The 27,943-nt window shown below is 43.2% G+C and overlaps 1 protein-coding gene across 3 annotated transcripts in view; it reads right to left on the reverse strand.

Annotated features, from left to right (window-relative positions):
* Positions 1–27,943, reverse strand: part of REEP1 (receptor accessory protein 1) — a 64,620-nt gene that overhangs the window by 8,855 nt on the left and 27,822 nt on the right. The window contains exons 2-9 of one of the 3 annotated variants that reach the window (XM_088655913.1): positions 26,322–26,394; positions 23,792–23,868; positions 20,136–20,256; positions 17,845–17,958; positions 14,862–14,912; positions 12,700–12,886; positions 9,631–9,666; positions 3,399–3,550 (exon numbers count right to left, since the gene is read on the reverse strand). In XM_088655913.1, coding sequence (XP_088512039.1) covers positions 3,399–3,550; positions 9,631–9,666; positions 12,700–12,886; positions 14,862–14,912; positions 17,845–17,958; positions 20,136–20,256; positions 23,792–23,868; positions 26,322–26,394 — 811 coding nt within the window. The remainder of the gene's footprint in view (positions 1–3,398; positions 3,551–9,630; positions 9,667–12,699; positions 12,887–14,861; positions 14,913–17,844; positions 17,959–20,135; positions 20,257–23,791; positions 23,869–26,321; positions 26,395–27,943) is intronic. The other 2 variants (XM_035135157.3, XM_060282302.2) reach the window with 2 other exon arrangements.

Consider the following 27,943-nt stretch of genomic DNA (forward strand, 5'->3'; position numbering starts at 1 on the left):
CCCCAAACTGCGGCCCTCCAGATGTTTTGGCCTACAACTCCCATGATCCCTAGCTAAGAGGACCAGTGGTCAGGGATGATGGGAATTGTAGTCCAAAAATCTGGAGGGCCGAAGTTTGGGGATGCCTGGCCTAACCAATAGGGTTGATAGAATGTTTATTGTGATAATATATGTGAACTGCTTTTAACGCCTTCAGGATAAATGCGAAGAATTACAGAGCCAGAGTGAACTTCACATTTGCTGTTGCCTACCTCCCCTGCTCTCTGAAAATGCTCATTTAGTGCAGGGAATTCCCTTTTCAAAATCAAGGAAATTCCAGGATTTTTAAAATTGTTTTTAAGAAACCCTTCAATGCACAAGAAAGGGCAACTGCGTATTCACCCATGTCTCCCAACCATGAAACCTGTCTTATTATTATTACTATTCCCCGCCCATCTAATTGGGTTGCACCAGCCACTCTGGGCAGCTTCCAACAAATATAACAGCATAATAAAACATGTGTACAAGCAAGGTCTTATACAGGATCAACTACTGTGCTCATTTACAATTCAGGCTCTAGGAACCTATACTTCCCCCCCTTGTTCTTTCAGTCTCAGACCTCTGCCTCTCCAGCCTGGATAAAGCACTGAGCAATGACACTACTATAGGACTGAACTGTGTACCTTAAGATAATCTTTATAAAGGTTTGGCTGGCACTTAAAAGGGATTACAGGCAGAGCAAATCCATAAGCTTGCTGCTCTGATAATACCTGAACAGCAGCTATGCTACTTTTACTTCTGCCTAGTCATGAACAGAACTGAACTCTACAGCTTGGTTGCTTTTGCATATGCTTCGCCTATATATTTCCATAGGAAGCAGACAGGGCCGGCTGAAGACAATTAGGCATCCAAGGCGAACCACAAAATTGTCTCCCTGTGCCAGGGAAAAAGGGAAGGGGAAGTGTAGAAATAAATCGGGGACAGGGGAGGCGGGAATGAAGATACGCCTCAGGAACAAGGTGGGGGGGAATCAAATCAACCTTACACGACAGTTGAAGTGGGGAGCAAAGGCTGTTGGGGGGTGGGGTGGAGTGGAAGGGCCCCAGGAGACCCCAGAGGGCAGCCACCACCATTTCTTCCCTGGAGGTGGGGCAACACCAGCAGTGCCTCCTATTCACTAAGAAGTCACCAGGGAAGAGTCACTGTGGGGATGCCAAGGAGCTGGCAGATCTAGCCTCCAAGAAGCATGTCGCAGTGGGCGAGGGTTCCTTGGAGGCCAGATCTGATGCCCCTCTAGATCCCACCGCCTGAGGCGGTCACCTCACTTTGCCTCATGGGAGGCCCTGTTCTGGAAGCAGCTGCAGCGTACTACAGTGGTACCTTGGCTCTAGAACTTAATCCGTTTCGGAAGTCCATTCGACTCCCAAAACCGTTCAGGTGTGGCTTCTGTGGCGAGATACACCAGCAAAGGGCCCCCGGACGTTTAACGGTCTATTGACCCAGTACCTCCCACGCCTTCCCTTGCTGCCACCAACCAGTAAGTCTGCGTACTGGTACACAAATATTGGATTCCAGTCAGGTGAAAAGTAAACCAAACTATTAAGTTTATTTAGGTGATGATCTTTGTTGTTGTTGTTGTTGTTGTTGTTGTTTAGTCGTTTAGTCGTGTCCGACTCTTCGTGACCCCATGGACCATAGCATGCCAGGCGCTCCTGTCTTGAACTGCCTCCCGCAGTTTGGTCAAACTCATGTTCGTAGCTTCGAGAACACTGTCCAACCATCTCGTCCTCTGTCGTCCCCTTCTCCTAGTGCCCTCCATCTTTCCCAACATCAGGGTCTTTTCCAGGGAGTCCTCTCTTCTCATGATGTGGCCAAAGTATTGGAGCCTCAGCTTCACGATCTGTCCTTCCAGTGAGCACTCAGGGCTGATTTCCTTCAGAATGGACAGGTTTGATCTTCTTTCAGTCCATGGGACTCTCAAGAGTCTCCTCCAGCACCATAATTCAAAAGCATCAATTCTTTGGCGATCAGCCTTCTTTATGGTCCAGCTCTCACTTCCATACATCACTACTGGGAAAACCATAGCTTTAACTATACTGACCTTTGTCGGCAAGGTGATGTCTCTGCTTTTTAAGATGCTGTCTAGGTTTGTCATTGCTTTTCTCCCAAGAAGCAGGCGTCTTTTAATTTCGTGACTGCTGTCTCCCAAGCATATATTCTTCACGGTTCGTCAAGTACTTTTGCTTAAACTTAACCTTTAGTATTAGTTTCCCCCCTTTTCCTTCCTGACTGAAGTTCCCTTCTTATTATTCTCTCAGATTCTGTGCCACAGCTCACCTCACTAGCTTCTCTAACCCTCTCTCTATCTCAAAATCCTCTCCACCTCTCTCATCAACTCCCACCAACTCCACCTTCTGACTGCCTGCTTCTCCTTATATACCCCTGCTTCTGCCTGGAGAGCTCCTACTGGCTATTTACCTCCCTTGCAACTTAACTCTTGCTAGCCCCCTAGAGGTGAAACGCCACAGCTTCTGATTGGCAACAGGAGCTTCCTGCACTCAAGAGGAAGCCGCGTCGGACGTTCAGCTTCCAAAAAAGTGTTCGCAAACACTTGCTTCCAGGTTTGTGGCATTTGGGAGCTGATTTGTTCGGCAACTAAGCCGTTCGAGAACCAAGGTACCACTGTATTTATAGAAGGTTGCTTGTCAGACATAGAACTTCTAAAAAGAGAGGTGCTTGTACATTTCAACCATTTATATGTCTATGACCCCGACGTCATTTTTACTGTGCTTGCAGGCAGAGGCTGGAGCTAAAAGAGCAAGGCAAAACCTAAGTGCATGAAGGCTAAATTGCTGCCAAGCATAATATGTGACACTGAACAGTTTCTTTGCTGCTTACATGGCACAGACGATAAGGAAAGGCAAGAGCCTTAACCGTTTTCCACACCATTCGGTGGTGGGGAGAGTGGATTTGAAATAGGGTTCTCCCTTAAAATGAAGGCTTTCCAATCCTAGAACATTGGTAGGTTGAGAAATAAATATGCACCTTTTTAAAACGTCTCTATACTATTTAAATGTGAGGACATTCCACTCCCATAATTCAAAGGACACATTCCATTTCTGGATAGATGTGTCTAGGACCGGGGCGGAGAATCTGTGGTCCTCCTATGTTACTGGACTCCAACTCCCATCAGCCTCAGTCAGCATGCTTGCTGGGGATGATGGGAGTTGTAGTTCTTCATCATCTGGAGGGTCACAGGTTCCTCACTCTTGGCCTAAGTAAGTAAGATGGCCTACATGCAGTTTTATAATTCTATTGAATTCAGGGCCGGCCTCAACAACCTTTCCATTGCAAAAGAAAATAGCATTTGTGGAAGTCAGGCACCTGTGTCTTTAATCCCATTTCCAATGTGAAAGTACCTCAATGACGGGATCCTTCTTTTTAGGTGTTTTAGGCTTGGATGTGCCATCCAATGAGTCGTTCTCTTCGTCATCTGAGAACACAACTTCCGTTGGTTCACAGTTTGCCTCAGGTGGCCTTTCACTCTCTGCCCCAACCTCTAGTTCAACCACTTAGAACAGCCATTTAAGATCTAAATGGTGAAGAGAAAGAGGACATGGAAAGGTCAGAGATGGTTGTCATCAAACAGACTAACGCCAACTGTTGCCCCACCCATGCATTTGCCGGGGTTAATAATATAAGTGGGGTTAAAAGGCACACACCAGGAACAATTTTTAGTTGTCAGCTTGAGTTGCTTAAGAAGATTTCAATGCAACACCCATGATTATTATGAATTTAGGCTGTAACCCTGTGAGCTAATTTGGGAGTAAGTACCATTGGACTCAATGGGCTTACTTCCGAGCAGGTATGTTTAGGATTTAACTGTTAGATGCCTTAATTTATTTGTGGATTTAAAAGGGGGTCATATGGATGGCTAGATCTGAATAATTTTAGTTCCTGTATAACAAAACCAAATGGAGCTTAGTTTACTGAGCTGACAAAGTTAATCAGGTATAATTGCCTAATCTAGTCTAGTAGAACAAAAAGAGCCACTGGGGATATTTACGTCATCACTACCTGCCAAATGGATTATCAGTGCTCAATTATAGTCAGGAAAACACTGTTGACAAACACAGAGTGCTATGAAATGTTCATGATGGTATGAACAAATTCTGAATAGTGTGTTCTGCGTACAATGTGAAGATGAACCTCTCCTAGCAACGGGTACTGAGAATAAAGTTGAATAATGCTGTGAGTTTGGCTGTCTTGAGGACAGATATTGGGTGGTCATAGTCTTCAACAAAGAAACATTGATGTTCCTTGACTGGCATTTCACTCATACCTTTGAAAGGTGGTACCTCTCTGCTGAAAGGAACCAAAGAAACACTACATTGAAATTTGAGTCAGGGAATGCAAAGAAAGGTGAACATTATTATGGAGTTAGGTCCAAAAGAGACATAATAAGGATGGGATTATGTTAATCAGAAACCTGGTGTGAGCTTAGATACAAGCTGTTTCCTTTTTAGAAATCTGCTTGCTTCCAGTTGTGAAGACACCATAAAATTATGAAGACACTGTAGGTGTCCAACGCTTCCTCTTATCCAAAGGAAACTAAACACTGAAGCACTGTCCCTAGACTGATCAGGGAGGTGGGAAGCACTCAGGGTGGCCCTGAGCCATACTTTTCAGTCCTCTATTTGAAGAGCTATCCAATCTACATCCAGTTTAATGAGGAAGAGCTGTAAGGAGAGTGGGGACTTTGAATGTGCCCATCAACAAACAGCTGAACAGCAGACTGAGCGAACACACAGACCACCTAGCCACAAGTTTATCCAGTTATGGTGGAATGCATTGCATTCCTATTGAAATCAGAGTAATAATTGCTTATATTTGCATATAAACGCACACATGCAAATGTCCTTTTTGTGATGCTGTTCCTGTTTTTTTGGCAATATGCTAGTAACCTTCTTGGCATCAGCCCATCTTTGTTATGCCTAGACCCACTGAACTGGCATGAAATTGGCCAATATAGCAACATAGAAACTAAATAATCCAATGAAACACACAAACATTACAAAGATAAAATCTGATTTGCATATTATACCTAAAAGGTGAACAATATTAACGTCCACTCTCTTCCTATCCTTCAACACAGCAATGTTCTGTATGTTCTGCATTAATGTCAGTTTCCAGCAAGTCAAATTTCATAACCACAGCTGTACAAAACTGGTTTAGGCAGACTTATAATAAACAAATAAACCACAATGTACATGAACCACACGGCGTCTGTTTACAAAGCAGAATCCAAAATGTTGCTTGTGGACATGAATCCACAAACTGCCTGAATGCGCATTTGCATTATCATAAGTCTGGTAAGCAGAATTTGGTTGCCAATGTTCTCTGCCGTGTAAAAGCTGTGAAAACAGAAGGAGCATAGCCCTGGGAGAACATTTGCCAGGAACACAAAGACTGGAGCTGTGTATGTTGTATCAATTCAGGGGGAAACGTCATTTCATTCCACTTCAAACTTCAATAAATTGCCAATGAGATTCAGTGCAAGTATAAAAGACGCACATTGGGTGAATAAGGGCAACCAAAATTATACTGTTATTGGAAGAAAAGGTTAAAGTGTTTGGGGCTTTTGCTTTAGAAAACCAAAGGCAATTAAAGTGGGGTCTTGATAGAGGTTTTTAAAATTATGCATTGGGTGAAGAAAGCAGACAGGTATATTTTTTTTTCCTCCTTTAAAACTAGATCTCAAAATCACCCATGAAATTGACATAAAGTTCTTTTAACCACACAAAGCAGAAACTAAGTTATGGAATTCAAAGCTATGGAGATTGCCAGTGACTTTAAAAAGGGACCGGGCAAATTAATGGAGGACAGGCGTATGACCAGTTATTATCTATGATTTTTAATGGAAATAAACCCCATGTAAACAATATGCCTAGCCACTGTTGAGAATAAATAAGATGATGGCACAACTTTGATTTGACAGCAAAGCTCTTCTTAGGGATTTACTGTAATATAAAATCGTCACTTGTGCGTGGCTGAAGGACTATATGTCATCAGTCTCTAATCTCTAATGAATGTAGGTAAGTTCATATCAAGGAGCTAAAGGCCTGTATAAAATACCAGGGATCAGCCACCATAAACAGGTGTTACATTTGGATTTCTATGCAGCAATAAGTCACATTTGAAAGCCTCATGCTCTCTGCTCCTCAGGTCGCCAAGAAAAACAAAATCCAGGCAGATTTTCACACTTCAGTTAGGCTACAACAAGCATCAAATGCTACGCAAACAAGGCGTAATATATACTTTGATCAGAAGAAAACTACATAATAAGCCATTTGCCTACAACCACTTTGCTGGTAAGCCAAAAAGCCACCACAGAGCAGTCAGGTGAAATGAGGCCCACCCATTAGAACAAAACAAAACCTAGAAAGTCAGTGATTAGACAAGAATTTCCGGGCACACTGCACACAGTTAGGAACAACCTATATATTACTAAAAAAAATTAAGGGTGAGAAGGAAGCAGTTCTTAGTTGAGCAGTGCAAACCCTATGACTATTTACTCAGAAGTCTGTCCAAGCCATGCAAACCAGTAACACTTACATCCATATCCCAAAATATTCACATAAGGAAAGAAAGAAAAAAACAGTAAATAGAAAGTACTTGGCAGGGGAAATAGCATCATTAACTGAACTCAATAGTCTTTTTTTCTGGAGATGGCCACAAATAGCATTCATTTTTAAACTATCCAAGTCAGCTCAATTTTACTATTTTAGCCACTGCCTTATCACTAAGATTTCTCATCAGCTCATTCTACAGTACCTTAAAATTTGAAATAGAAAGTGTAGATGATTAATTAAACAGCTAAAAGATTTAAGTTAGGAGTCACTAGTACAGCCAACAGCATTTACTTTAAACAAAATAGTGTCTGTATTTTGTGCAAAGAAAGCAAATGAAACCACTCCGCATGCTTTGTAGAGATCAGCATCTTAACAAGTGGTGTTTACTTGATGAACAGAGATGGTTTTTTTATAAAAAAAAATGTTGCCCTTTTATGTAAGTATCAACAATATATTTTTCTACTAGATTCTAGACAAAACAAACTAAGCAAACACTAATGTATTTTAAGCCTAAATAAGCTTGGAAATGATGTCAACATATTTCTATTTGCTTCCCCATAAATGAATCTTGTCTAAGTTATACAACAATGGATGGGATCCAGATTTGCCATTGGGCTTATAGCTGCTTGTTCTTACATTGTAATCTGGCGGTGTCAGTTTGGACATTGCTGGGCCATTTTCTTAATATCTGCCACAAGTGAACCCTGAAAAATGGGTTCCTAAACTGAATATTCATTCAGATTACTTTCCCACTGGAACAGCTCTTCCTAAATTCACTACTGGTGTTCAGGCTAAATCCCAAATTCACTTTCATTCCTCTTGAAGCCTTTGCAAGGCTTCTCATTTATAAAAATGGCCTTGCTGAATTTGACCAAGGTCCATTGCATTTGGCATCCTGTTTTAAACAGCAACAGCTAGGATGGCAAAATTCTAGTATCCAGGTGAGCTTCAGGGGCAGAGCCTAGCAATGTCAAAGTGTGCAGCTCAGCAGTAAACTCTTTAAATTCTGCATGTGCTTGCACAAGTCCCCTGATGCCATTTTACAGGTGGGTCACACTGAGACCAAGAGCTTCTATTCCAAAGAACAGGCAGTGAATCCATGGCAGAGAACTCAAACTCATGCAAAGCAAGTCATGCAAGGCAGTGAACCAAGTCGCAGACCAAGAGGATACATGGAAGGGAACTCAACACCAATGCAAAGTAGAACACTAAGCATATCTGCCAAATTTTCCCTTTTCTCGCGAGGAAGCCTATTCAGCATAAGGGAAAATCCCTTAAAATAAGGGATAACTTGGCAGCTATGACACTAAGGGAAATTATGCATATTATGACAACTAATTTAGCTCATTTCAAGGAATCAGGTGCCTAGATATATTTACCACCTACTTGCAGACACACACACAAACACAAACACAAAAACACTTTTAAACACCAAGAAACACACCCTTACCCATTCCATTCAAACACACAGAGATCTCACATAGCTTAGCCAAATGCCTCCAGTGAGGAGTCGCCCAATGGGCCCACCCAAATGGTAGTCAGATGAAAATAGGAATTCCAAAAAAAAAAAAAAAAGGAAGCAGAAATTTCTGTGGTCTGTGTTCATCTGTGGTCAGGAACAGAAATCAGGCAAATGCAATTGGCATTCATTCACATCGCTGTTCTTTTTAAGTCTGCAAACGGTACATTAGTAGAGATTGGGTTTAAAAAAAATTTAAAAAACGGCTTCGGTGCTTCCTTTACATTGAAATGAACGTATGTTAAGCAAGTTACGTAAATAGTTACACAACATAGCATGCAAATCATGTAACTTATATCAGTGGACAGCAAGATGAGTAACGCAGTTTGGCAGAAACTGAACTGCAGCAGAACAGAAGCAGTGCTGATTGTGATGATTACTTTGGAACAGGAATCATCACTGCCTTCTTTCATCCTTACTTAGAAGCTACTGGCACCAGTATCACTGCCAACAGTAGCCAGCAGAAACCCCTCAAACTGTGGCATTGATTCCAATCCTTGATGCCATAGCTGCCAAGTCTCCCGTTGAAAAATCCGGGATCAGCAGCGGCGCGGCACCGGAAGTTGCTTCTATACATGTCTGGACATGCGCAGAAGGAGCCTCCCTGGCAGGTAGGAAATCGGGGGATTTACGGGATTTTTTTCTATTCTGGTTAACAGCGGGAAACGGATTAAAATCTGGGGGTTTCCCACAAAAAATGGGAGACTTGGGAGCTATGCCTTGATGCCAACAGGCCTAATCCAGGCCCTTTCACTGCACCAGTAAACTACGGTGCCCAGAATTCTTTGAGGGAAAGACTGTCCTTTAAAAGGTATTGCGTGGACAGGCGGAGCTCCCCCCCCCAAACCCAGGCGACCCCCGAGCCATCATTGTGTGTATGCAGCTGCAGATGTATGAACAGCAAAACAGCCCCCCTTCCTACATACACAATTTGTTTAATATTCAGCCCGAGGAAGAGTTCTGGAGAAGATGAAAGCTTGCTCACTATTTTGTGACACCTTGTTTCATCCCAATAAAGGTTGTGCCCTCCTGTGGATTTTGAAACACTGGAAACCTTTGCAAACACATATTGCACATGCTATCAGGGGCCGTTTTTGTGACTGGATCAATTTGAAAGAGGCTGCAAAATCTAAATCTAAATTGAAACGTCCAAATTCAAGCCAGCCATAACTTTGTCGTGGTACCTGTTAATCTGAGTTAATCTGAGTATTCAGCGGGAATTAAAGCAAAGCACCTACGGTACTAAACATCAGTGTTAAAATACCTTATGAAAGAACCCCATTTTTCTGCACAATGCTTACACAAAAACAACACTCCAAAGTCTCGGCAAGGCACACAGCTCATTGCAAAGGGCACCTATTAAAACCACATGCATTAAGGTGCATATGAAATTTGGTTGTCAGTAATAAAAACCCCAGTTAGGGCACAGCAAATGCAAGGAATGAGAACTAAGGTTTTACAAAGGGCGCATGGATTTCAGAAGAGGAATCCAGTACTCACCTTGAACAATGCGGCAAACCGAACAACATGCACACACTGGAAAAGGAGCCATATATTAAGAGCTTAACATGCTGAGATGGGAGGGGTGGTAAAGCACTTAAATTCATTTCCCCCAAGCCATTTTGGAGGCCAAAGAACAGATAATGGTGTACCATGGTGAAAGGTTAAGCTATGCTCCATTTATATACTCAACTACATAAGAGATGTACACACATACCATTTGCTCCATGTAATTAACAGTGGAAATAGTTAAGTGCACACGCGTAGGATGCTATTTGTCAGAAGGCAACGAAGTACTCACACAATTATTATCTCATTAATTATCAAAGTGGGGCAGGCCAATGGGTATTATTGTTACCAAATCACAAATAAAACAAACTGGAGAAGGAGCGTCTTGCCCAAGGCTGATTGAAGAGTCCCTGGCAAATTCTATCATCCATTCAGCCACAAAAATAAAACACACCCAGAAATTCATTCTGCAAGCCTCTATAAAGCTCATTGACCCTTGAGTACCACATTTTATCATGTTTTTCTATATGCTTGAAGCCACCCAGAGTGGCTGGGACAAGCCAGTCAGATGGGCAGGGTATAAATAATAAAATAATAATAATTATTATTATAAGTTTACTCAGAGTAAATCCAATGCAATTAATGGACCTAACAGTCATGTCCATTAATTGCAGTGGGTCTGCTTTGAGTGAAACTTAGCAGTGTGTCTTGTTTACAGATGTACTTGAATGCACCCTGTATGCAGTTGCTTTGTACATTTAACACTCCCAGTTTAAAGGCAGAAAGACAGCTGCAATGAGCCTGGTCAGCAAATTATTGTGGCTTCAGATAGATTACTGTACAGGGAAGGGAAGGGACAGTGACTTTTTAAATCTACTTCTGGATTTCAGGGAGCTTGTCACCACTGCACTGTATTGAGTACTGTATATTCTACTTGTCTGTGTTTTGTCAGCATTTGAGTGCCTAAAATTACTAGGTGCTTCACCATTAATTTGGTTTTGCAACTCAGGTCACCTTTAGACTTGCAGCTATACTGGATTTACCAAATCAAGTGCCATTTACGTGTAGTTTTGCCCAATGCAACTTGCATTACAAACACAAAACCATCTGCTCCTTTTCATTTCAGGGACAGAGAAAGCAACCCTTATCCCCAGGTTATTCAGTCCACAGCAAGTGGTGTTCTTCAACTGAGATGTCTCTGTGCAAAAAGTAACTTCTGAACCACACTAAACACAATGTGGGCACTATATGAATCTTTATATCATTATTATTATTATTATTATTATTATTATTATTTAAATTTGTATACCGCCCTCAGAGTAGCTCTGCTGCAGCAGAAGCCCTAACCGACCCAGAACAACAGTGGTAACATTCTAGAGAGAGCAGGTAAGCATGTTATTTATTGGACCAGATTAAATTTAGTACTTTGGTAGGTCTCCTGAACATGATAAATATAGAAGAGGAGGCACAAGCCCAACACTGCATCCTCCTAGCCCTTACGGACCTGCTAAGTGCATATTGAGATAGATAGCTGCAAGCCCATAGCGTGAAATTTTGTGATAAGGCAGGGTAAGTCAATGTGCAACAGCAAACATGTAAATATCAAAGTCTAAAGTTACTTTTTATTAATTCTAATTGAATTAGAGTGGCGGGTGCTCAAATGGTCGCCTCAGTCCTACCCTGTTTCCCCTTTTTTAATACGTAGTCATAAAGTAAGCCATGGCAGGGTTTTTAAGTATTTGAGAAATATAAGACATACCCCGAAAATAAGCCATACTTCCGCGCCGCGGAAACCAACCTCCACAGGCACCTCCACTCACAGAGTCACTCCATGCAGCCAGCACTGCAGGAGCGCGATCAGCTATGATGAGGCGCTCCAAGAGCTCCGCTTAACAGCTGATCGCGCTCCCGCCTTGCTGGCTGCATCCCCGCGCTCTGCCTTCTCGTTCACCGCCATCCCTGCCACTTCCGTGCTTGCCGCCACTGCTGGGCTCACTGCTTCTTCCTTGCCTGGCCCGGCCAAGGAGCTTGGAGCGCCCTGCAGCGGCGGGCGGAGCGCATGAGCCAGCGTCCTCTGCCTGGCCCGGCCAAAGACGCCTGCCACCCCGCCACCCGGAACTGGGGGCTGCTGCAGCGCCGAGCACTCAAGACAGCCCAGCAGCGCCCTGAGCCAGCGCCCTGAACCGTAAAAACCGTACCGGTAATAAAAAAAATAAGACATCCCACCAAAAGTAAGCCACCCTGTGTTTTTTGAGGGGGGAAAAGTTATAAGACGGTGTCTTAAAAAGGGGGAAACACGGTATAACCATGCCCTAGATTCTAGGGTGACCATTGACAGATTCCATTTGAAACACAGTGTTTCCTTATGTCTCTCCAATACAATATTATCCAACTAAACAATTTTTGCATTTTGCAAGCATAAAATCCCAACATCATTTGTGGCAGCAATAATATTGTACCCAACTATTTAGTAGATAACTTTGACCCCCCCCCCAAAAAAACCCCAACAACAATTGGATGAATGACAATGGAAAAATGGAAACATGTTATTTGGACTTCCTTACTACAAAAGTTAATATCTGAGAACAGTTTGGGTCTTCAGTTAATGGGTAGAAAAGGGGGAGGATTACAGGGCTAGACGTGAATATGGTAGATTGCACTTTCCAGATCCACTTTATTCCAATCTGTATAATTCTGCCAAAAACATCACAATTCAGCTAAAACATCCCATGGCGGAAACCGTTTAAAAATGGCAGGTGTATCAATGGAAAGCTGGTTGGCAAAGAATCTCAGGTTTGAAAGGCCTTCCTGAAAAACAGAGGGTGTATAGCTATAGGTATAGGGGGGGGCATCTAAATACGAACAGGGAGGACTCTTGTGGAACCTCTATTGGCAAGCAGCTCTATAGGGAAGGGGCTGCCACACAAAAAGTTAAGCCCCTTGGTAAAGACCAGAGGTATTTGAGGACTGCCCCACAAGTCTTCTACAGTTCTCATGCTTAATTCTTGCTCCTTTTAGGTAACCGATGCAGAGGGGGGGGAAATTAACTCTTGCACTGACCTGAGCGTCCAATACTTTCTGATGCACTTTTGGACGTTTTGGGGTGGCTCTGCTTGCTACTTGTTCGCACTGAAACTGAGGGGGCAGGAGGAGGCGGACTCACAGTGCTGCTGCTGCTCTCTCCCCTAATTGTGGTGAGATCTTGCATGCTGAAGCTGCGAAGCCTCTCTGACAGAGCGCCCTGGCCCTGTGAAAACAGACAAAGAGACACAGGGTACCTTAAGCAATTAATTTATTGTATTTCTGCACAGAACTTCAGAACATGAAGAGGACAATCATCTAATAGCAACATACAGACTTACACTGAGACAGACTATTTTTTCCTGGATTAAAATTGAATAAGGTAACATGAAACATGTTCAATGAATTCCTCTTTATTATTCCAACAGGCACAGATGCCTTCTGAATATTTTACTTCTCTTACCAGGCTGTTCCTGAAAAACAGCATGTTTTCAAGGCGTGCAAAACTCTTTATCATCTGAAATAGGTGTCTGAAATTTCTTTAGTTTCATTTCTGAGATTCTGAGCTTCCTCAGGACTTATTTTTCCTTATGCCTGAGATAGTACTTAACTATTTACCATATTAGTGCTGGGTTAAAGTATTCAGTCCAAATTTTGTGCAGCATTTGGAGGTGTGATTTTTTTTGGGGGGGGTACCTCTAAATATAGTTGTGTTCCAATATATGATTACAGCAGCGAGATTTTAACATGCACAAAGATTGAAATACTAATTGCCAACTATGGAGGAATGGTTAGCTGGGCTTAGCTGATACTGTATAGTGAAATTGGCATGTTTACTCAGAGAAAAGTCATTGTTAATATTTACTAAAGATTGGAAACCTCTCATAGAATTTTGTGTGTAAAAGAAAATGAATTAATGACATTTGGGTTTGAAGGCTGAAGATAATGTTGGTTTATAGAAAGTAGTCTTGCTGGGTGTTATATTGGAGTGAATGAGTTGAATAATGTTTATATATAGCTGCCAGATGAATAACCGGAAGTTCTTTAGTTTATTAACTTTATTTTTTAAAAAATCTCTTTCAATTCTTTTTCTATCTCTCTCTACCTCCCTCTTTCTCTTTCTTTTTTCTCTCTCCTTTTCATCTGGATCTGTTTTTTATCTAGATTAAAGTTTTAAGGTAAAGGTAAAGGGACCCCTGACCATTAGGTCCAGTCGTGACTGACTCTGGGGTTGCGCGCTCATCTCGCATTATTGGCCGAGGGAGCCGGCGTATAGCTTCCAGGTTATGTAGCCAGCATGACAAAGCCACTTCTGGCGAACCAGAGCAGCACATGGAAATGCCGTTTACCTTCCCGCTGTAGCAGTTCCTATTTATCTACTTGCATTTTGACGTGCTTTCGAACTGCTAGGTTGGCAGGAGCTGGGACCGAGCAACGGGAGCTCACCCCGTCACAGGGATTCGAACTGCTGACCTTCTGAACAGCAAGCCCTAGGCTCAGTGGTTCAACCCACAGCGCCACCTGGGTCCCTTCAGATTAACGTTTTAGTTTTGATTTAAAAAGATATTTGATGTTAAACAAAGATCATTGAGAAATATATATATTTCTATGCAGGCACTGCACTGAATGGGGCTTCTGCAAAAGAACTTGCTGGTGGATTGTGCTCAGAGGCTTCGACCAAAAATGCAATGTGTAGCACAAGGTGAAGTGAGGGGTTCCTTCCTTGCTAAGTTTAATCCATGCTTGCATCTCCCAGTACTGAAATCACTTCAGTAGGGAAACCTTCATGTAACCTGAATTTCTTCCTAAGCCACATGTGCTCCTGGGAAATCTAATATGTGGAATGCACCCTTGGCTGGGTTGTAGAATGGACATTCCCATCTTTGACAACAGACAGCTAAATGTAAGCTAATATTTCTAATGAATCTTCCTGCCATACATTGAAAGCCGTCCCCAGCTCTGTATTTTGGATTCAGAATAGAAGTAATGGTTTGCTTTTGCTGATAAAACCCAAGTTAGACTTTAAAGCTGAATACACAAAAGCCACAGAAGGGAAACTAAGCCAAAGTCAATACTCTGTAAGTTAGTCCCAATAGTGACCACAATACTTTTGTTGTTGTTGTTGTTTAGTAATAAATGCTACAACATTTTCCAATCATGGTGGTTAGTTTAGCAGTTAACAGAAACACTGACAGGGTTACCTGCCCTTCTTTCAGGTCCAAATACAAGAGAAACTGAAGGAGCTGGGAGATCTGGCAGGTGAAAAAGAGACCCCATTGTGGGAACATACGACGACACAGGCAAATTTTGAGAATACTCCACAGCAAAAAGGTGAACGAAGTCACAGATGGACTTTGGTGCTAAAAGACTGTGGGTGATCTTGCCTTGATTTTGCTGCTATCATTCCAGGTTCTGTTGCTCATGTGGCAATTGTGTAGCTTTGCACTGGGATTTTATTGGCTTAATTGAGTCAGAGCCTAATATTATCTGTAGTCCACTAGAATGTTTAGAGCAGGCATAGGCAAACTCGGCGTCCAGATGTTTTGGGACTACAATTCCCATCATCCCTGACCACTGGTCCTGTTAGCTAGGGATGATGGGAATTGTAGTCCCAAAACATCTGGAGGGCAGAGTTTGCCTACACCTGGTTTAGAGTAACACTGACCGTAATACATTGGAGGCTCCACCTCTTTTTTCTACTAACAGTACTTCAGGACCTCCAGACATTTTGCAAACACTAACCGACTTAGGTCACTTCCAGGTGACCTGTTTATTGAGAAGACACTCTGGTTTATTTATACAGCCATTAGGTTGGGTGAGGCCACAGCCTCCAGCGGAGGAAGCCCTCAAGGCAGTGCCCCCGTGGACATCCTGCCTCCTCGACATCTGGCAGAGAAGTGGCGCTGGCACCGCCACTGATTTCAGGCGAGATCTCACTGAAATCACCCGAGATATTATGGAGCACATGAGACCTCACCCGAAATCGGTGCCAATGTCTGTGCAGCTTCTCTGGCGGCAGCAGTGGGGTGGGTGGCACAGCCGGCAAGGGAGGGAAGCACTTCCCGGCAAAACAGGGTGCTCCGCCCTTGTTCGCAGGGATGCTGTAAGATGTCACATCAAACAAGAATCACCACAGAATTTCCGGTGCATTTCCTGTCCCATTCTTTACCACAAGAAGTCACATTTGAGGGGAGGGAGGGCCAAATCCACTTTAACTGTGCAACCTGAATTTGACAGTATGTGTCAGGGGTTGTTACAGCTACTCCTGAGTAACGACCTTCCACATACTTGTCTTTTAAAAGTCGTTATTGGTGCACGTTTACAGTGTAGTGAGCTGACAGTTTCATGTCTTCTCATTCCATTTCAGAATCCGGCACTGCCCCTTTACGCGACTTTGACCAACATAAAAGCATCGGGACAGTGAATCTCCTCCCCTTTCTCCTCCTCCTCAATTCCGGTGCCGGGGGAAAGGGTCTACAATCCGTTTTTTCCCTGTCCCCCTTTTCCGCCTCTCTCTCTTCCCGCCTGTGGAGTAGGGGCTCTCCCATGCTGCCCGAGACCTGGCACTCTCCGTTTCCTGACTAGCCCCTTCAGACCCCGCGCTTTCATGGCTGCTTGGGGACGAACTGCTCCTGATGAGAGGGGTTCTCTATAATCTCTCCCCCTTACAGTATGCAACTGAATTCCGCCCGCCAAAATAGTGGCAACCTGGAAGTGGCCAGAATTTCAAACTGTTTCCCTATGGGAAAGCATCATTCCACTTCATAACAATTCACAAAAAGCTTAAACACAGTGTCAAGTGGCGAATCTATTAAGAGGGATGGGAGGGGGAATCTCAAGCTCAGGTGCCAAAAACAGCTCTCTCGGCCTACTATATGTGACCCCCAAGACTCTCCCCGGGCCACACTCTTCATTGGCTAGCCTACTAGTCAGAGTTTACACTTGTTGATCCTCTCACTGTCAACTATGGCTCCACCCACCACTGCCATGTGGCCTCCAGAAGGTGGCCCAGAAAGGAATGTGGCCCTCTGCCTGAAACAATGCTCCCCACCCTGATATATATCAAACCCTTATGTCCTCGACCTCGTATCATAAGTTCTTCAGAGTATTTTTTTTTTTGCATTTGCAGAGTCTGCAAATCAAATGACAAAAGCCACCTTGCCTAGAATGCTTGTTCAATGTGACAATGTCTCTCTGTTTCACATTGACAATATTGACTAGTAATAGCACCACGTCTCAGGCTAAAACGAATGTTTCCTGAGGTTTCTTAACTTGAAGCGTGAACACCCTTTGCCAAAGGGACAAAGTGGCCATATTAAGAGGAGGCTCTCCTTTATACCAGCAGGTGGCCATTTTAATGGACCATGGTTGTATCACATTTAATTGCAATAATTGTAAGAAGTCATTACTAATAAATACGTGCAATAAGTGCAGTTTAATAAAATAATTCAATTGTATCAATTAACTAATACTCCAGGATTGTTAGACAAGAGTTCATATGATCGATTCCAGTTTCTGAAAGAACCAAATGTTTCTCAGTTGGATTTGTGTACCATTTGGGCTACATTCTGTAAAATATCTCTTTACAATTTCAGAGCCCAGAACATTCATTGTACATGTTTTTAACCCTAAAGCTGAATTTTGCTGCCAGTTATCCAAAAGGACGAGTCAGTAGAAGCCTGAATGTGGCACTGGGATGTTTGTAAATAGCCATGGCTTCCCTCAAGGAATATTGGGAAGTGTAGTTTCTGAAGGGTACTGATTATTGTTAGAAGACTTCTGTTTACCTCACAGAGCTACAATTCCCAGTGTGGGGGGTTTAACAATAAAACCCTCTTCCCAGGTAATTTCTGGAGTTGTAGCACTGTGAGGGGAAAGGGGGCCTCCTAACAATTCTCAGAGCCCTTAACAAACTGAATTTCCCAGGATTCCATGGGAAGCCATGACTGATTAAAGTGGTATAATCCTGCTTGAAATAGTGCAGATGGTGCCAAGATTGTGCAATTCCAGATTTCTATAGTCTTCCTCTGTTTAATAGTCACAAGAGGTCCGTACATAAAAAGTTAAAGAATTAAGAGCATCCTGCTTGGGGTGTTATGTCTCAGGCACTGATTGCCACTGGCTAGGAACATAGACTTGTGATGTTAACACAACCACTGTATCCTTCGTTATCCCACTGGTTACCTTGGAAGCTGCCATCACAGCAGCTGTGGCTGCAACATTTAGCCCCCGCTTCCCAAAATGCACCAGGGCATCATAGCTTCGATCTTTTGCTTGGACTAGGCAGTCATCTATTTCCTATCATGGAAGACAAAAATATATATAAATAATAATAATAATAACACAATCGAAAGGGATTTCGCCTCCAGGCTCCCCCCAAGTACTTTTGCATTCATTCTTTGTCCTCAAACACCTTCAGAGACAATTCTGGGTCAAACCACTTGCAAGAAGGGGCAACCATACTTGTTTATTCATGTGTCTCCCCAGTTACTATGTAAAGTGTTGAGGGATTTTTATATTCAAAAGGGTGTGCAGGTGAGCAGTGCTGGCTTTGGTAGACCCCTGGTGGCACGGTGTGCCAGGGCGCCGGGCCGGTAGGCAGGGCGCCGCGCGACAAAGCCGTGCGGAAACCATGCTGCGCCCTGCGAGGGCGGGGGCGCCGGAGCGATCTCCGCCCCTCAGCACCAGGGCGCACGACCTGCTCGAGACTGCCCTGCAGGTGAGGGGAGCCGAATCTACCTTCTTCTCTCTCTCTCTCTCTGCTGTTGAAGCAACAGAGTGTGGGAAAGGTAAGATGAGAAAGAATTCAGCTCTCCTCATTTATGTTTTCCATATATTGTAAGCATTAGAACCGACACACTTTAAATGCGGCTTTAAAAAAATAAGAACCACATGTTTGCCAATAATCTGACCATGAGGGAGAGCCTGGGGCCTGTATAAGGTAAAGGTAAAGAGACCCCTGACCATTAGGTCCAGTCGTGACCGACTCTGGGGTTGCACGCTCATCTTGCATTATTGGCCGAGGGAGCCGGCGTATAGCTTCCAGGTCATGTGGCCAACATGTCAAAGCCGCTTCTGGCAAACCAGAGCAGCACATGGAAACGCCGTTTACCTTCCCGCTGTAGCGGTTCCTATTTATCTACTTGCATTTTGACGTGCTTTCGAACTGCAGGAGCTGGGACCAAGCAACGGGAGCTCACCCCGTCACAGGGATTCGAACCGCTGACCTTCTGATCAGCAAGCCCTAGGCTCAGTGGTTTAACCACAGCGCCACCTGGGTCCCGGGGCCTGTATAGATACAGGTAAATCAGAAGACTACCTCTGGCGTTTTTCATTCTCCCCAGCCTGGCTAAGGCCCAGTCTGAGAAGCAGCAATCTTATATAGCCTATCTTGAGGAAGAGGTTTTGGCACCTGCCCTGGAGGCGAAGCTGATACTCACATCTACCAAGCTGTTTGCCTATTCATAAATAAATAAAAAATTAAGGGCCCAGAGCAGTTTACATAAAAGACTAAAGCCAAACCAAACACCTTCAGGTGACAAAAACTATGATTAAACCATCAAAATAAACAAAAGCAGAATTGAAAAATCTCCAATCATATTGAAAACCACAAGGAATAATGATGTTTTCACCGCCTGCCTGCATGCCACAAAGGATGGAGCTAGTTGTACCTCCTTTGGGAGGGAAGTCCATAGCCAGGGCAAAGTCACTGTCAGATTCCCACCAAATGAACCGCCTTTGGTGGTGGAACATAAAACAGGACCTTGAAAGAGAATTTCAGTTTACGGGCTGGTTCATAAGAAATGAGCTGGTCTTTGAGCTATCCTGGCCTTAAGCTCTTTACAGCTTTACAAGCTTGATCGGTTGGCTGTGATATATCGAAACTAATTAATGATATACAAGGATCTGCAATATGTTATTGCTGTTATTATGATTATAATTATGTTATTTTATGTGGTTTTTAATTCTATTAAATGGCTGCCATGGAGAAATTTGGAATGGTGGCCTGCACATTTATAAAACGAATAAAATGATCTGTGGGTACTTTATTTTTATTAGAAACCAAGCTACCAGACCACTTAAAAGTGTTTAAGTCCAATAACTCCAGGTTACATTTGACCATCATTTCCCAAATCAAGCTGACCCTCATCTTGTACAATTGTTTTCAGTAGTAATTTGTGAGAAATGAGTACTTTTGGATTAACTATTCAGCAGCTCTGAGCTTTGCAAAGCAACACAAAACAGATGGAAAAAAACACACGGGCTGAGGTGAAAGAACTACCTTATCAAGAGAAAATAGCAGAACATTTAAATAATACATGGAAATGACACATGCCCTAGACATATCTACTCAGAAACAAGCCCAACTGGGCTTACTCCAATATAGGTATGGATGGAATTGCAGCCTAAATTGTTTTTCTGCAATACAGTAATCACTACCCACAACTACAGTAGAGAGAAACAGTTGCAGTTACCTTTTCTTTCGAGGACAGTGTGGGGTGCACAAATTTCCTATACAGGAGGCTGGAGCCCTTTGTGTAAGGAGACAACAGCCAAGCTACAAAAGCTATTTTGAGTTCGTAATAAAATGGAAACCTGCAGGAAAAGAAAATAGCACATTTACCCACAGAAAGCTGCACATTTAGGCCTCCTCTGACATTTGAGAATCAACACTCTTGACAATCAGAGTATAATTCAGGATGAAAATCTAGCACATCAGATATATAGCTATAGATATACAAACTAGAAGTATATTACATTGGTTTTGAAATATGGTAGCATTACTCTAAAAATAATAATCTTGGAGTGCCAAGTTACATTTTGGTGCGACCATCCTTCCACTTAATCAAGAGAGAGCCAGGAACTAGAGGAGGATATACTGCCAGCGAGTTTCTTGCGATAGCTGCATTGACACATGTTGAAAAAGTGCTGAGCTGTTCCTTTTCAAAAGGCAGCATTACGGTTGTTGTTTTATGTGGCCAATTGCTGATGGGACCAAATGCATTTATAGCAGGGGTGGCTAACCCACGAACTGTGCTCCACCAAGGTACCCCCTAAAATCTGTCCTTTTAAAATCTGAATTTAGTGACGGATACCCAAAAAGGATTTACAGTGGTGCCTCGACTTACGAATTTTATCTGTTCCGAAGGCACCTTCGTAGGTCGAAAAATTCGTAAGTCGAAAAGCGCCACTGGAAACGCGATTTCCCATAGGAATGCATTGGAAATGGAAAAATTCGTTAACTCGAAGCAACCCCATTTAAAAATTCGCAGGTCGAAAAAACCCTATCTAAAACTGCCACGGTTTCCATTCGGATGTCGAGAAATTCATAAGCGTGCGGCCAATTGCCCCACCCGTAAGTCGAAAAATTCAGTTGTCGAGTCGTTCATAAGTCGAGGTACCACTGTAAAATAGTGTAAAACAGCTTATAAGAAAGCCTTTCGGAAGGCAGCTTTGAGGACTATGGTTTCCACGTTGCCTATTTTTATGTTTTGGCTGCACCCACTTTCACGCTTCGGACATGCCCATGTGGTTGATGGAGGGTTGTCCATTGGTCAATGTGGCCTCTGCCTGAAGAAAGGTTGGTCATCCCTGTTTTAGAAGTTTCTCCCCTTCCCCCTCCCCTTTGCTGATATCTTTAACTCTGTTAGACAAATCAAGAATCCCTTAATTGATCTCAAAAGTTCAGTCATCTCTTCATATTGTCCTCCATCCCCACTCAAATAACAACAAAACGAGGTTCCTCACAGCACCATTTCTCTCCTTCTAAGCAATTCAGGCCTTCTTGGCTGATGATGCAACTGCAGAGTCTCATAACACATCTAAATTATAGCTTTCTCCTCTGTACATGCAAGACTGACTTTGCAGACCTGCCATACATTTTTATTTTATCTCTAAAAGGTCTAGGAAGCCAACAAGCCAACAAATCATTTCCATACATCCTAATGTACAGCCAAAGCACCTCAACACAAAAACAAATATATCAGATTCTGCAGGGCTGTTTAATTCTTCCTCTAGGCCAGGGTGGGTAAGATGTGGCCCTGCAGCTGATGTTGGACTCCCACCAACCCCAGCCAGCATGGCCAATGGTCACAGTTGGGTTGGGTTGGGTTGATGGATATTTTAATCCAGCAGCATCTGGGAGCCCTTCAGCTCATGCTTGAAAGAGCAGGCAAACAGGAAGCTCCAGTTTGTTCAGCTTGCCGTGCTTTGACGGACTGTTTCCACCACCACACCAATAAACTCAAACGTCTATCCCAACAGGGAAATGGGTGGGAGAACAAACTAACTCAATAAGCACAGGCAAACATGTAATGGAAAACAGGGCACGCAGACAAAAAGAAGAATATATTTATCCATGTTCGCGTCTTTCCACCCTCCTCTCTGCTTCCTTCTTGAAGAGCCTTATCCTTATCTTTCCTTCTACCAGCTCAACCTGGGAAGGTTGCCCATCTAGGAGAAGGAAGCTCTGACCCTAAACCTCTGCTGCCTTGCGGGATATCTTTGGCAGAAGAAAAGGCTAAGCAGAAATCAGAAATCCAGAGTGGAGTCCCTAAGATGGCTGGATGGCGCCTTGTATTCCTCCCTCCAGCAACTCCTGCAGCCAGACTAGTGCCAGCAACCTGCTTGCTCTCCTCTTCAGATTTTTCATGTTCTCTTCCCACTTTCCTCCCTCCAAGCACCTCCTCTTCCACCACACCCTACCATGACTTTCCCAGGGCCAATTAATACTACAGTATAAGCTTGAGGCATGAAAAGTCAAGGGGCGCTCTCCACGGCCTGTTTCCTTAACACTTTTTGCACATATTCATGCAAGCAAGCACACACAAGTTAAGTGTACTGCAGCTATGTCAGAAAGGGAACTCTGATCACCACATGGACCTGGTTTGAATAGTTTCTAAGGCCCGCCTGACTTCTTCTTCCTTCTGGCTCTGTTCCAACTTCCCTTGTCACTGCCAGCCCACCCACCTGGGAGGTCAATGGATCGAGAAGAACAAAGGGTGGCTGTGAAGAGAGCACCTTGTCTGGTTACTGATTCTGGCCATAAGTGGGATGCAATAAGGTGGTGGGCATCCCCCTGGCACGCCTCCCTTCGGCCGGATTGGTCGGCTGACTGAGTGGGCGGTGACTCCAGCCTCCAGCCTCAGGTAGGCAGGGCCAGCCTCCAAACTTCCAGGACTGCCTCAGGGATCCCAGGGGGGGGGGGGCAGCCGACTGCGCAAAATGCGCCTCCCCTTTATGTTGGGGAAGCGGTCATTCTCCCCACAATTTGATTTGAGTTCTTCGTTCTACCACAATCATCCCTGAGGACTCTTGCCCTGAAGGACGGTACGATGCAACAGTGGACCATCCTTGGGCAACGCTAGTGAGTTTGCAGATGGAAGAGAGGATGTTCTCTCTTCTGTGTGCATTCTGCATTCTCTCTGTTCCATTCTCATTTATTCTATCACAGATTCAGTTTTTCTTCTTGAAACTACATTCAGCCTCAGACAAATGTTATGCTCTCCCATATATGCCAGCATTCAGAATGGGGCACTTTTACTTTGCCTGCTTTGCCCTTTTTTAAAACTAATCCTCCACAACCCACTTTGCTGGGTGCTCTCCAGTACCAGTACAGTGGTACCTCGGTTTGTGAACACAATTGGTTCCGGAAGTCTGTTCATAAACTGAAGCGTTCATAAACTGAAGCGAACTTTCCCATTGAAAGCAATGGAAAGTGAATTAATCCGTTCCAGATGGGTCCGCGGCGTTCGTAAACCGAAAATTCATAAACCGAGGTGTTCATAAACCGAGGTTCCACTGTACTCAGAGCCAAATGTGGCAGCAGGATTCGTAGCTTCCCATTCACTGCAGCAGACCCATCACATTAAACTCTTTGCAGCCATTTCCCTACACTAGCATTTCCCATCCATTTTGTTACACACACACCCAAACCCCTCCTGTACCATGCTAATGTGACATTTCTGACAGAGGAAGTGTCCAGCTTCTAAAGATAAGCATCTGAAGCACCTGGTGCTATTGAGCAACTTCTAATATTATCTTACACTTTTGCTCCTTTCAAAAACATTTGTTTTTCCCTGCTTTTGTTTTTTTGGAGGGAGGGAAGGAAGCATCTCAGCGGGATACTAACCAGCAAAGGAAAATGTCTGTGAATGTCTCTGCTGTTGTGAAGAGTGCAAATATGATCCAATACATCATCCATTTTACCTAGGAATAAAGCACAAGGATGGTTATAAGCAAATGTTCATTTGGCACTTCCTAACGATTGTGGGTATTGCTTCTCTCCCCCAGGCCCCATTCCCTCAGGGCCAGTCCTACCATGGGGCCAAGTCATGTTGGTTTACCTCAGGCGGCAGATTTTGAGGCACCAGTATTATCATTTTTATTACTATATACTCTGTAAGCACAAGGCGCAGGTGCCTTCGGATTTTCTGCCTTGGGCACCAAAATGTCTCAGCTTAGGGATAAATGAAAAAGAGTGATTTGAACAAGGGTCATTTGGCACAAGGAACTATGGTCATATCCACAGCACACGTTTAGAGCACTCTCATACCCCTAACAGACATGAAGAATCTTGAGAATCCTGTGGGTGGTATCCAGCTAAGTATTACATAAGGACGACCCACTGAAATTTATGGAACTTGGTCATGTTCATTTATTTCAGTGGGTCTACTTGTGAGCAACACTTAGCTCACTGTAGTTTAAGGGTGCTGAGAATTGTACTTCCATGAGTGCCCTTCAACTTCAGCTCCCAGAATGCTTTGGGGGAAGATATGACTGTTACAGTGGTATAACAGTGCTTTAAATATATGATATGAATGTGTCCTACGACCCAAGAAACTGATAGGAAATGAAATAGATGAAATAGAGACTCTGAACTTGTTTTCAAATTGCACTGAATTGCATTTAGATTTATAAATCATATTTCAACATTCTTGTGGAGGAGAGGTCAAACTCACACCATTCACCAAATTTCAATATAGGTTACTTGTACAAACCAGTGTTTCATTTTGTAATGCATTATTAAGCTTAATAGTTAGTTCACACTGTTTAAAAAGTAAGAACTTGAGTTTTCATTATTAGCCTAGAACTGTTTTTACGAAATATCTAAAAACTGTATGCAGTGCCTATATAACAAATACAGTGGTACCTCGGTTTAAGTACACAATTGGTTCCGGAAGTCTGTACTTAACCTGAAGCGTACTTAACCTGAAGTGAACTTTCCTATTGAAAATAATGGAAAGTGGATTAATCCGTTCCAGACAGGTCCGCAGAGTACTTAAACTGAAAGTACTCAAACCGAAGCGTACTTAAACCGAGGTATGGCTGTACATCAGTTCAAGTGAGTCACTAAGTGCAGGCTTCCTGGCCATTCTTGTAATTCAAGAGTTGTACAAGAGTCTTTAATTATCCTTAGATTTATTCCTAAGTGACGGAATGGGAAGAGGGCACTAGGAGCTATCTGCAGTTACAAATGTGGGCTCAACATAACACAGTTTATGCTCCAAGAAGGAGTAAACCATAGGCAACTCATCTCCAAAAGAAGTGTTCACAGAGTAAGGCTCCTGGCCACAGCATTTGTTGGTGCCACAAGCGATCATGTCTGTGATTCTGAATATCCTCTGTGCACTCTTATGCTGAAATGGATATTATAATCCTAATTAACCCCAAACCTCTCCAATGACAGCTATGCAAAAGTTACAAGGATAAGTCCTTATATTACATAACACCTGCTATTTATATACCTCCATATTGCACAATATTTCTATGACCCCCCTCTCTTGTAAGCTACTGAGAATATTTAGCTGTTCATTCATTTCAGCTTAGCTACATAGCTTCAGTCTAGCCTTGCCTTGTAAATATGACTATCACAATTTCAGCGAATTCCCATACTGTATCTGTTTTGCATCACTGCACCCAGTATTCACAAACGTTTATTTTCTGTCCCCCAGAACCTGGTTACTACAAAATTAGCTACTGAATGCCTAATTCCTGCTACCTGAAGGTTAGAGTTGGGTATACCAGCCTAAATGTATGCTAAGAGGTGCAGTTAAGTTCACTGTAGTTGGGAAAGGACATGCTAATAAAATTTTATTAACATTAACAGGCAATAACTGTTCATGAACTCTGTATCAACAGTTGTTGTTTTTAACTAATGACAAAATGGCTGCCCACATTGTGTTCAGCAATGGTGTTCAATACACCTCTATAAATTACCTAAACCACCGTGATGGCCCTATTTAAATTGAATTTGGGAAAACAGAATTTAACCATTTAAGAAGGGAGCGGAAGGCATACAAGAAAGATTTACGTCATGCAGGCTTTCCACTACTTTTTTTAAAAATGGGATTTTATGCAAGAGCTACGCAAAAACATCATTCATTGTGACTCTATACCTAGCATATGTATTTTTAAATAGTTTCCAGGTTAGCTAATATAGAATTTGCTTTTACAAAAAAATCTTCCTTTCTCAGGTGAGGCAAAAATGGTGGAAGATGTGCGCTGATTATTTAGCACCAAATATATACGGAAATAAAATATGAAACTGTGAAGCGTGTTAAGTTCTTCATTCTGCCTAAAGAGCCAGGTAAAAACCACTGGGAGGCATTTTGCAAACAGAAACCTAGGTTTACCTTGATAATCCCAGACGTGATACTTACATATTCTTTAATATCCTTTGATTTTACAGCTTTGTATGAGTAATATGCAGGATAAAGAGTGCCAAATACAAGCCTGGAAGGGAGAAAAAAGAGCAAAGATCATTTTCTGCCACCGGGAAATGTATCTTTATGAGAAGTAATGGCCACTTCAGGGACATTTTCTCTGCAATATTTTACTTTGAATTCCTGACTCAGTTTAACTCCTTTCAGTGAGAACAAAACTACTTAAGCATAGAATCCAGATTAAATTATTCATCTTTTAAAAGTACATCTCACCCTTCCTCCCAGGAGTCCAAGGCAGCAAACGAGTGTGAAAATGATAAAATCATCTTAAAAACAATTCAAATGCAGATGCAAACTGGGAAAGATCTCGGCTGAAATGGCTTGTTGAAAGATGGTCGTCTCCAGCAGGTGCCAAAAAGAAAACAGAGGTGGCTCCTGTCTAATTTTCAAGGGCAAGGAATTACCAGGTGCTACTATACAAAAGGCTTGGTTCCTACATTATGCAGAATGGACCTCCAGATAAAGATGGCGTCTGCAGGAGGCCCTTGCGATATATATGGAGTGAGATGATCTATTGGGTACCCTGGTCCCAAATTGTACAGGACATCATACACCAAAATCGGCAGAGTGAACTTAGCATGGTAGCTAACTGACAGCCAGTTCAATTATTTCGACTGCGGGGTAATACCTATGTTGACAATATCCTGCCCCAGTGAGCAGTCACACCACTGCATTTCACACCAGCTACAGCTTTCAGACCCTCCACAAGGGCAGCCCCATATGGAGTACATTGCAGTAATCGAGATTGTAGGCTTCCAATGAATGGATGACAGCAGTAAGGCTACCCTGGTCCAGAAACCATTGTAGTTGTCTTACTAGCTGAAGTGGATAGAAGATACTCCTGCCCACTGAGGTCACTTGGGCCTCCAGGAGCACCCTCAGACTATGAACCTGCTCTTTCCGGGTCAGTACAACCCCATGCAAATAAGTACTCATCTCAATAACCAACCAACCACAGTGCTTCTGTCTTGCCAGGATACCGGACCTCATCCAGTTCTCTGCTGAGTCCAAGCACTGGCTCAGGCTTTGCATAGCCTCACCTGATTCAGATGTTGCAGAGAAGTAGATCTGGGGATCATCAGCATACTGATGACACCTTGCTTGATTATCTCTCCCAATGACCACTCCCAATGGCTTCATATAGATTAGGGGTCAGTAAACTTTTTCAGCAGTGGGCCGGTCCACTGTCCCTCAGACCTTGTGGAGGGCCGGACTATATTTTGGAAAATATATATGAACGAATTCCTATGCCCCACAAATAACCCATAGATGCATTTTAAATAAAAGGACACATTCTACTCATGTAAAAACACCGGGCAGGCCCCACAAATAACCCAGAGATGCATTTTAAATAAAAGGACTCAGGTAAAAACATGCTGATTCTTGGAAGTCCGCGGGCCGGATTTAGAAGGCAATTGGGCCGCATCCGGCCCCTGGGCCTTAGTTTGGAGACCCCTGATATAGATGTTAAATAGCACTGGAGACAAAATACCCTACAGCACAATTACCAGGAGGCCGAAAGACCATCACCCAATGCTATTCTCTGAAGCTAATCCTGG

The sequence above is a fragment of the Zootoca vivipara genome, chromosome 12, assembly GCF_965207765.1.
Source record: "Zootoca vivipara chromosome 12, rZooViv2.hap1.1, whole genome shotgun sequence".
Taxonomy (NCBI): Eukaryota; Metazoa; Chordata; class Lepidosauria; order Squamata; family Lacertidae; genus Zootoca; species Zootoca vivipara.